The 10,899-nt window shown below is 31.5% G+C and overlaps 2 protein-coding genes across 2 annotated transcripts; both read right to left on the reverse strand.

Moving 5' to 3' along the window:
- Nucleotides 1-3,785: 3,785 nt before the first annotated feature.
- Nucleotides 3,786-8,065, reverse strand: LOC132727511 (DBH-like monooxygenase protein 2 homolog). The gene is made up of 3 exons (XM_060713047.1): nucleotides 7,964-8,065; nucleotides 5,666-5,932; nucleotides 3,786-5,152 (listed from the first exon to the last, which is right to left on the reverse strand). Exons 1-3 carry the CDS (start codon nucleotides 8,063-8,065, stop codon nucleotides 5,072-5,074), a joined length of 450 nt encoding a protein of 149 aa, XP_060569030.1. The 3' UTR covers nucleotides 3,786-5,071.
- A 603-nt stretch (nucleotides 8,066-8,668) lies between these two features.
- Nucleotides 8,669-10,219, reverse strand: LOC132727512 (dopamine beta-hydroxylase-like). The gene is made up of 3 exons (XM_060713048.1): nucleotides 10,083-10,219; nucleotides 9,565-9,737; nucleotides 8,669-8,782 (listed from the first exon to the last, which is right to left on the reverse strand). Exons 1-3 carry the CDS (start codon nucleotides 10,180-10,182, stop codon nucleotides 8,693-8,695), a joined length of 363 nt encoding a protein of 120 aa, XP_060569031.1. The 5' UTR covers nucleotides 10,183-10,219; the 3' UTR covers nucleotides 8,669-8,692.
- Nucleotides 10,220-10,899: the final 680 nt, after the last annotated feature.

Consider the following 10,899-nt stretch of genomic DNA (forward strand, 5'->3'; position numbering starts at 1 on the left):
GAACAAATGTCATGACCGCACTGTGACAAAGTAGTCTTATTTATGTGATAAACGAGCCGCGTCACGACAAAACCAACATAATGGGTTTGCGACCAGCATGGATCCTGACCAGCCTGCGCATCCGCGCAGTCTGATCAGGATCCATGCTGTTCGCTTACAAACCCTATAACAAGTAGAGAAACTGTTAGCGAACAGCATGGATCCTGATCAGACTGCGCGGATGCGCAGGCTGGTCTGGCTCCATGCTGGTCGCAAACCCATTATGTTGGTTTTGTCGTGACGCGGCTCAAATAGATAACTGCATTATTATTATTATCAATGATACTCACCCGAAAACGCCTAACTCAATCCACACAGCTTTAATTTATCCAATACAAGATCAGAATATGTATTTTGTTAAGATATACCGTTTTGAAAAAAGATGTCCTTCGTAATTGAGTAAACAATGAATAGCTTAAAACAAAGCATTAGGAAAAAGGTATTCCGATTCCATCGGCTCATGAATTAATTATTCATCAATTGTAACTATAACTGTCTTCGATTCAAGGACATCATGTTTGTATTTACCATTCATGACAGTGGCATGTTGTGTTGCCGATTACAATAAAAAAAACGCTGATTTTGTTCTATGTTTTATAAGAGGGGAAAAAAGGATTTTCGATTCTAAAGGGAAAAGTATGGTTTACGTTATTGTTAAATAACACGCAACAGTGTAAATGCTTTAGAGCGGTAAAACATAGGACACTATAAAATTGTTATACTCATTATTAAAGATTCTATTACATTCTATGCTCAAATTTGATACTAGAAAATATTGATAATTGCTACACAGGTTATTTGTAAATATAGAATGAAACTGTTTTGACTTCATACAAAATAGATATGTTTAAAATTATACACACGTACGTGGTCACAATAGGAAAATATAGTGTCATTAAAAAACTGGTAGGGTTGTTTTGTTGTTTTTTTTAAGGAAAAACAACAACTTAAATTGGCCTGTAATAGGGAAGGCAGCTTTCCATTCATAGTTTATTCATTCTTTTATTTATTTAAAAAAAAGTTTAAAGTTTTTTATCTTGTTAAGTTTTAACCAAACAGTAAAACTTTAAACGTTTTTTATATAATTATATCAAGTAATAAAGCAAGGCTTTTGTGCGCTACAATATTTTTTGATATTATAACGATTTGTTAGAATGAAAGAAATATCTTAGTGTTGACAAAAAAAACAGTCCGAATGAGAGCATTTTGCAGGTGTGTGATGACGAAATATCCTACCATTGTTACGAATATATCTGAGTTTCGCATAGCTCTTACATACAGAATTATGGGCGGAGTATTGTATTTAGACGAACATCAAAAGAAACCTATTCATATGTTTATAATCTGGAAAAAAACTTATATATAAAGCCTGTTAAATTGTATTATGTACAAACGTTATTAAAAATTGAATTAATATGGTAAGTTCAAGTGGAATTAAAACGACTATTTTAAACACCATAAAATATAATGAAATAATTTTGACTAAATCGTAATACCCCCTTTTTAATTATATCAAATTCCTTGACTACAAGCCAACACTCGTACAATATCTGTCTGCCTTTATGTTTGTTTTTAAAGGACCTCTAATCAGGTCTAAAACATAAATTGAATTTCTGACTTAGAACAGCTTGGGCACTTAAAATAAGATAATTTAGAAATATACTCTGAAATAAAAAGAAAATTGTATTATTGTGCTACACTAAGTCTTATTCCCATTTGGTTGAAATGCGTTGTAACGTTTTTTCAATTTTTGGGTCATTTTTTAACAAGTTGAATACTTATTCTGGAAAACAGAGTGAGCAAATGATCTGAAATTTTGCACACAAGTTATTGGTATAGGCAGACCTTCATCAAATGAAACATAAATCTCGAACAATAACTTCAAGACGCGTCTAATCAAAAAACCTCAGTGGCGTCCCTTTAAGGTCTTTGATATTTTATTAAAAGTAAATAGATCCTTACTTCAGTGAAACACTTCATAACGATACAATACAATTTAATTTAACGAACATAAAACGTGCATGAATTTGTTATAAATACATGACCTATAAATATCAGGTGATGATTTGTAAAATGAAACATTTAGTTTGAAAAAAGGACATGTAAAGCATACATTGAAAGGTCAGTACAGAAAATGTTTTTATCGATTTCTGACAACCCTAAATAGATTTTATTTTACTCTACTAAAAGTGTTACCAATGAAACATTTAGACGGACAATTAGTTAAAAAAAAATCCAGATCATTTACCTTAATCGTTCAAGTCTAAAAAGATTATCAATAAAGTAGGTAACAACTGACTTCATTTTATCGGTGTATGGATGCGTGCACTTTAAAAGGTGTAAGGTTTTACCACTTTGTAAGGTGCAGGGGTTTATGCACTTTATAAGATGTTAGGGTTTATGTACTACATAAGGTGTAGGAGTTTATGCACCTAGTTTATGCACTTTATGAGATGCAATGCACTTTATAAGGTGAAGGGATTTATGTACTATATAAGGTGTAGGGGTTCATACACTTTATAAGATGTAAAAGTTTATGCACTTTGTAAGATGTTGGGGTTTAAGTACTTTATAAGGTGTAGTGGTCAATGTACTTTATAAGGTGTAGGGATTTATGTATTTTATAAGGTGTACGGGTTTATGCACTTGGTTTGTGCATTTTAAAAGATGATGAGATTTATGCACTTAATAATGTGTAGGGATTTATGTACTTTATAAGGTGTAGGGATTTATGTACTTTATAAGGTGTAGGGATTTATGTACTTTATAAGATGTAGGGGTTTATGCATGGTGGTTTGTGCACTTTAAAATATGTAGGGAATTATGTACTTTATAAGGTGTAGGCGTTTTTTGCACTTTATATGTTGTATGGGTTTATGTACTTCATAGGGCGTAGGTGTATATGTACTTTATGGGGCGTAGGCTTTTATGCACTTGGTTTATGCACCTTGTATGTTATAGGGGTTTATGTACTTTATAAGATGAACGGATAAAGCACTTGGATTGTGCACTTTATAAGATGCACGGCTTTATACACTTTAAAAGCAAATCAATTAAGATAGACTACTTTAGTCGGGGCTTTTAAAAAAGTCCGCTATTTCCTTTTTCCAAGTCACGATGGCTCGCCATCCTGCATCTACTAGATTGTTAATTATATCAGCGATTAAGTTTCCTATCTTCTTTGGTTAACCTCAATCTGTACCACAATATATGATTCAGCAAATACCTGTTTATTTAGGTAAAGCAATTTCGTAGATGAAAACGTTAAAGTAAATAATGTATGTAATGTATTACGTAAATCTGTACAGCCAATTGAAAACGATAACTGCTCGCTCGTCTTGTTCGTTTTATTACAATTAGGTATATACTGGTAACCGCCAAAAGTGGTTATTAACCTGTCATAAATTAAAACTTTTAAAGTTAAAGCAGCTTTTAGAATAACTGAACTTTATATTGAAATCATATAAACAAGTTTATACATAAATGCATTTTGCTTTAGGCAGGACATTATTTACATAACTTCAAAAATGAAACATAATAAGAAGCCTTAAAACAGTTCATTTTTCGAATAGTTTATACAGACTTTTGTGGTCTCTTTATATAAATACACTTTACATAAATCATATATACATCATGATACGAAATGTATAAATGAGACCAAAGGCTAAAGTCTCGAAAATATTCGAAATCATACACTTATCAACATGGAAAGTGTGGGGGGTGTTATGAATAAAAGCAAAACAATTAATGACTGTCACTATCAACATTTATTTCAGGTATATATAAAAATAACTCCTTAATCATAGTTTATATTTACATACATACGTTAACGGACTGATAATGAGATGAATTGTGGTAATAAATATTCATGAGTGAGGAGATGAATGTAACGATAATTGATAATGAGGCGTAATATGGCATAATGAAGCGTAATGAGGCGTTAAGAAGCACTCTATCACAGTCAAAATGAAGAAAAATTAACGTTAACATATTTATTGACATGAAGTGAAAAGCATACATGTATTTACTCATTACAATCACACTTCTTTATTCGACATTTGATTTCCCTTTCTTTGTGTCATAACTCCGTGATAATTATTGAAGACTTTCATTTGACCTTGTGAAAAAATATTGAAAAGAAATCAAACTATTTATTATGCTGTTATTTTAAACTTAAGTCGAACACACAGTCAAAATGACATAATGCTCTTTTTTTCAATGTCAAACTGATTAAATAGTTGTATATTTTAAAAGATTGACTATTACAATGGCGATTGAACAATATTTGATAATGTCAAATGTTTAAGATGAAATATAAAACAGACTTAATACAATGTACTATTATGTATAAAGAAGTGGTCCTCTCCCTTTTTATAAATAGAGCACTGCCAATAATTTCCGAAATATATTAATAGATATTTATTCATGTGGGTCATTGTGGTTTTTGATTATTCAGGTGACGTTTAACAAATGTAACAAAATAAAAACATACTTTCAATTGTACCTGAACACTCACAATTTACTCTTAGATAGGCATAATGTCACCTTAAGCACCATTTCAGTGATGACTTTTTGATGATGTGAGAAAATGTCAGAAAGTACTTTACTTTAGAATTCATCTTTATGGCGTTTTACAATAAAAAGTTATATTTGGTAGGAAAACGCATTTACAGATGATTTATTATTCATGTTTATGCCATCATTATGTCTCTCACAGGAGAAGATGCATCGTTTTTTAAGATTCATTTGTCTTTTCTCTTCTTCTTGTTTTTCTTTTTTTAACAGAAGGAACAAAAACTATGTCAAAATGTAAAAATAAACGTCACATCATATCTATGAAGCTAGTTCTTTTCATAATAAGTGTTTAAAGAAGGATATAAATTTGAAATACTATGACCTGGTGGTTATTTTGAAATCAAAGGCAGTATCATTAAAGACAATGAAACAAAAAAAATCAATTCTAGTCAGCGGAACTTTCCTAGCGTTATCTAAAGGAAAGTCTGGTTTAAACATTCCTCTTTGTCATTTCTTTTTACACACCCTGACAAGTCGACGATTGTGGTTCTTTATAGATTTTTGTTATTCTCGGTTGTCGGAAAAAATCTATTGCATACTGAAAAAATAAAAACATAACATTTTAAAGCAAAGTAAATATTTATAAATGCCATCAATCTTTGTAAGAAAAAAACAGCAGGAGACATGGTATGAGCAATTAACTTTTCATGGTTTTTTCCGTGATATTTTATTTCGTTGAAAAAAAACAACAATTTAATAATAATATGATATTGTTTGTAAACAACGTTTGTGGTGTACGAGGAATTTACTATGGACCTTTAAGTGAGAGAACGGGTTTTCAGTAGTTAAGGTGTCTGATAGTTGGCACATGGCTGTAAATCCTTTATGATAACAAGTACTGCTTAGTCCAGCATGCAGATTCAATTTGAATAATGTAATTTGAAATAGATATATTTCACACCCGAAAATTACAAGTTATTTCGATAGTTCTCTCTTTTTTCACCTTATGTATATACTAAATTAGCTCTATCTTTTTTCACCTTATGTATGTACTTAATTAGCTCTATCTTTTTCACTTTATGGTTATAAAAAGTATTAAATAAATACTTACGGAAATTTCTCTTTTCGGGGATGATGTCCAGCATTGGGCATTTTCCAAGGATTTATCTAAAGTCTGTCTTAGAATGTTTCTCATCTTTCGGTCATCTTTCCAGTTTGTGTTTACAAGCGTCCTGAAAACGTTAGTTCCGTTTATCTTGTGCCCATCAGTACTCGTGAGTTTATCATAATTATTCCAGCTCATACAGCCTTCAATTGGTTTTCTTGGGTAATACAGCATATATCCACGGCACAGTTCGTCATACTCCGTCCAACCACCCTGTGAATAAAAGAAAGACAAATGTCAGTTGTTTAGATTTGTTGATACATTGAATGATAATCATTTGGGCCACGTCAAGACAAAACTAACGTATTGGGTTTGCGACCAGCATGGACCCAGACTAGCCTGCGCATCCGCGCAGTAAGATCAGGATCCATGCTGTTCGCTATTAGTTTTTCTACTTGTAATAGAGTTGGTAAGCGAACAGCATGGATCCTGATCAGACTGCGCGGATGCGCAGGCTGGTCTGGATCAATGCTGGTCGCAAACCCAATATGTTGGTTTTGTCATGACGCGGCTCATTTCTTTCTTTGTGCCATTTTCATTTCAAATGTATGATGTGCAAAATGTATTATACAAATGTATACCTTAAACTAACAAAGAATAAATCAATCATTTTCCGTTTTAACAAATTTGATGTTATACGCGAAAAGAAACACTAGCTGTCTTGATATATTTAAATTTATTGCACTCTACCTTTAACCCAGGTGAAAATCGTTTTGTTTAAAAGGGCCACCAAAGTCTTATCCTTTTACTATTTATTTATCTATAGTCTAAGACTATAATAACCAGTTAAATCCACAATTAAAAATAATGAATATGAACTAGACATTTAATATAAATGTGTTCATCTCTAGAAAAAAACAACATGTTTATACGAACACTCAAAGGAGATACATTTGTCTTAACGACGCGGTTTGAATGATAATCAGTTGCTACATTACCGATAAATGCACGATGCTAAATGTTTAAAGTTTAAGAAAAAATAGCGCATTTATTAACTAAAACAAGCGCATTTATAAAACCAAGAAATTAGCATATTTATTAAACCCGGACAACAGCGCATTAGTAAAACCAGGAAAATAGCGTATTTAAAATATAAAAACTCAAGGAAATGGCATGTTTATGAAACCAGGAAAATAGCGCATTAATAAAATCAGGAATATAGCGCATCTAAATTTTAAAACCAGGAAAATGGCATATTTATAAAGCCACAGTACTTATAGTACCGCACTTATAAAACAAGGGATTTCGCCCACTAAATCTTATAAAATCAGAAAAAAATGAAGGAAAATAGCGTATCTAAGAAAACAACAGGAAAATAGCGTATCTATAAAACCAGGAAAATAGCGTATTCATAAAAGCAGGAAAGTAGCGTATTCATAAAAGCAGAGAAGTAGCGCATTAATGAAACAAGGGAAATAGCACATTAAATCTTATAAAATCGGGAACAAATATAATTTTATTTTCCATATTTAGAAAGGGCAAATCTGAGTTTTATAGTTTTTAGATAATGGTTTCAGAGCTTATAAGATTATCAGCTGAAGAAAGTGCAGATAAATGAGATGTTATTTGTTATGAAAGTAGCAAATGTAAACAAACTAGCAATTATATTATTTGACTTCCATACAAAATACTAAAACATTATACCTATAATAATGCCAAAAAAAAGAGCAAAAGATGGTTCAGTTATTTCGCCAATAAGTAACTTTTCTGAAACTATAACAGGACATAATAAATGATGTTTTAGAAAATAAAGATAAAAAAACATTTCTGAAGCATAATGGGCCTTTAATGTTTACGCCGACTATTGTTTTGATCTATGTTATCCCGCATTATAATTGGTCTAGATAAAATAACCCGACTGATTTATGATTAAAAAATCATGTAAAATATGAAATGGAAAGAAAAAAAAACGCATACAAACAAACAAAAACTCGAACCATACTGATAATGATCATTAGTATATAAATGTGAAAATGCTGTTACACACAAAGAAACAGAAAACGTAAGAGCAGTCCGCCGACAGACAGACGGTGTATATGTACGACAAACGTGTGGCATACCATTTTCAGTAATGTGGCTATTCATAAACCAGATTTCAATTTTAAATATGGAAACTAGCACATTTTCTTTTCACAAGACTAACTGCAGCTGTATATAGATATTGAACGATTACTAGAATAAGGTTTAAGTATTTTATGAAGTGTTTTCTTGTTTGTTTGTTTTTTGATAATAAAAATGTCTTACCACTGTTGGTCGTTGCCTCTGTGATGAATCATATAGGTACACTCTAACAATAATTCGTCTCTCTAAAATAAAAAAGCCAAGAACATGAATACATTTTGTCATTGCTAAGCTTTATAGAACATTATCTGATATTCCGGTACAAGTGGCATTCGTAATATGGTTTTGACATTCTGGTAAAAGTTTTTACATAGTTTCCGACATTCCGGTCAACATTCCAAATGGCATGGTCTATCCGAAAAATGTCCTTCATTACAAAAATAGTCGTCTAATATATAAACTGTCTTTTCTATATTAGTTCATATCGGTTTTGTCTAATTTAAAAACACGGGAGCTCAAGGTATAGAGCCTTATAATACCATTTGGAACCATTCGTCGATCATCGGAAAAGGCCGAAATGTTGCGAGTATCATAAGCAGCCAAAAAAAACAAAGTGCTTTAATGTAAAGCTCGATTCAAACTAAAAGTATATTATTTTAATTTTTTGTATTAAACTGTAGAATGAATAACTCAACACGTACACAATCAACTTTTCGTCGTGTACTCAGAAGGCGGAAGCTTTGTTGTTCACTATCATATGAACCTATCATACGCTAACCACGGTTTCTCCTGCGCTCGATTTCCTCTATAGGCGCGTGAAATGACGTAATTTCATGGCTTTACCCCATGAATGGGAGTGAAACTGAACACCAACCACGTCCCATCGGTACAGATTTGGTTGATCCAGATGGTTTAGATTTGATTAATCCAGATTTTTTTGTCCTCTAGATGTTTTAGATTGTTTTGATTTAGATCTTTTTTATTCCAGCAATTGCCAATTCCCTGAAATACACTAACCATGATAAATCATAATGAGATCTATATCTTTTATATTCCCAGTTCAAGCGTCATTCATGGTAACTGTATTAGCCGTAACCTCATTAGTGTCTTTTCATGTCCGTAACCTTTTACTGCGAAAAAAGCTTAATTTGAGTTGCATCTAAAAAATGTTCAATCATTAATTCTGCCTTTTTTGTTTTTTCCAGTCTAGAATTTGATCTAGAATCGGATGGATATATATTATCCGTTATAGGTGGGTTTTATTTCTAAACAAGTGAAACACAAAGCGAATCAGTAATTATTTTTTATCGCGTCACTTTAATATATTTTCCTAAATTTTATTTCAATCACATAAATTTATATTATAAACAAGAAAGTTTCAGAGCGAATATAACCAAAATAGACATTCACTTTTGTAGCATTCTTAAAATGTAGGATACTAAGTCATCGCGCACCTGCAAAATGCTCCAAATCGGAATGTGTCCGAGTGGGAGCATTTAGAAAAATAATTACTGTATCCCGTTTTCAGGTTAAACTTTTAACTTTTTAAAAATCATATCAAGTACTAAAGCCAATCGTTGGTGCACTACATTTGATACTATAACATTTTTGTTTAGAATAGAAACAAATATTACCATCGAGTCGACGGGATGTTTACAAAAAGCTAAACAGTCCGATTGGGAGCATATTGCAGATGCGCAATGAAGTAGTATCCTGCCATTGATTATGGAACACTACGATACAATCTTAAACACTTATATATTTAGTATTTTTAAATAACTCACCCATCCAAGGCATCTCATTGAGCAGTAGGCTTTCTGGACAAAGTTTGGTTCTCCTGGTGGTATAAACTGAAGCCAGTTAGGACTAATGATGTTTCCAAGGGAAAGGAACGCCGCATCATGATCTCTTAACTTTGCTGTGTAAGTTATCCGTATACCAGAGTTGTCAATAAGATCTAAAAAACAAAATATCCCAATTATTTATTCTCATATAAATAGTAAAATGCATATTTATTTAAGTATTGTTGTTGTTGTTGTTGTTTTAATTAGTTTAACTACATAATGTCTCTTTCAACGTTCGTGCCTGTAATAATGACAAACGGGCACCAGAGGTCTTTCTCCACCAGTAAAGGCTGGAAAGTCGCCACATGACCTATACTTAGTCGGTCCGACGTTAAATCCAAATCAAACAATCAAATTTCACTTCAAATATACTGTATATGATAATTCTTAACTATATTCAGATATGCAACTGATATTGTAAACGGTATAAACATTAACATCTATGTAAGATGTTTTACTTGTAAAAGACTCCTCATTTTCGTAATGCGTGGCCAACACGTAAAAGTTTGCCTCTTCTGCTCCCCCAAAAGGTATTCCAACGTCTTCCGGAAGGTACATAGGCTGTAAAAATATTATTGATAATCATAATCAAATTTTAAATCAAACTTCCCAAATTTAATCTGTTCAAGGTAAAATAACTACTTCTTTTTCATATAAAAGTCTAGCAATCGAAATTCAAATCATCAAAGGTGTTTAGCAAACAGATATTTCATACATTGATGAAATGAATATAGAAATTTAAAAAAATGACTTTTGGAGACAGACTCGGTTTAGTCATAGATAAAATAAAATGCAATTTCTCTTAGCAGTATTCAATCGTCAACAATAAAAGTATTCGAACTGATGATCCCGGAGGAATCCCATTATCGAACGTTATCAAAACACTACAAAAAATCGGTCATTCTTTTAGAAATTTAAAAAATTAAAAACCCGTAACCAAAATTTTTTTGATGGTTTATATCATAAATATACTCAAATGAAGAATTTTTTAAAAATTTTAATTTCCCAAAAACATTTTCTGGAAAATTTCGGGAAATTTTCATTTTAAGTAAAAAAAAGGGGTAAAAAGAGATTTATTTCAAATAATATCTTAGCCAAATTTTTCAATAAGAAATGAATGCATATATTTTAATGATAACTTATAATGCGTATAACATTTGCAGTACATATTTAATATGTTCTAAGATGTAAGGAAATTGTTTTAGAAGAATAATTATATAACATATATAAAATTCACTAAAGAGTCGTAACATCCCTTAAAATTAACAGGATCTT

The sequence above is a fragment of the Ruditapes philippinarum genome, unplaced genomic scaffold, assembly GCF_026571515.1.
Source record: "Ruditapes philippinarum isolate M1 unplaced genomic scaffold, ASM2657151v2 ctg16269_1_1_1_1, whole genome shotgun sequence".
Lineage (NCBI taxonomy): Eukaryota > Metazoa > Mollusca > Bivalvia > Venerida > Veneridae > Ruditapes > Ruditapes philippinarum.

Bases quoted from the DNA above. Each gene is read 5' to 3' on its own strand.
- LOC132727511 (XM_060713047.1), bottom strand. From the start codon at position 8,065: ATGACAAAATGTATTCATGTTCTTGGCTTTTTTATTTTAGAGAGACGA. The intron at 5,933-7,963 runs GTAAGACATTTT...TTTTATTCACAG, and splicing joins AGAGGCAACGACCAACAGTG to GGTGGTTGGACGGAGTATGA. The intron at 5,153-5,665 runs GTAAGTATTTAT...TTATTTTTTCAG, and splicing joins CCCCGAAAAGAGAAATTTCC to TATGCAATAGATTTTTTCCG.
- LOC132727512 (XM_060713048.1), bottom strand. From the start codon at position 10,182: ATGTACCTTCCGGAAGACGTTGGAATACCTTTTGGGGGAGCAGAAGAG. The intron at 9,738-10,082 runs GTAAAACATCTT...TTTGTTTTTTAG, and splicing joins AAATGAGGAGTCTTTTACAA to ATCTTATTGACAACTCTGGT. The intron at 8,783-9,564 runs GTGAGTTATTTA...AGTGTATTTCAG, and splicing joins CAATGAGATGCCTTGGATGG to GGAATTGGCAATTGCTGGAA.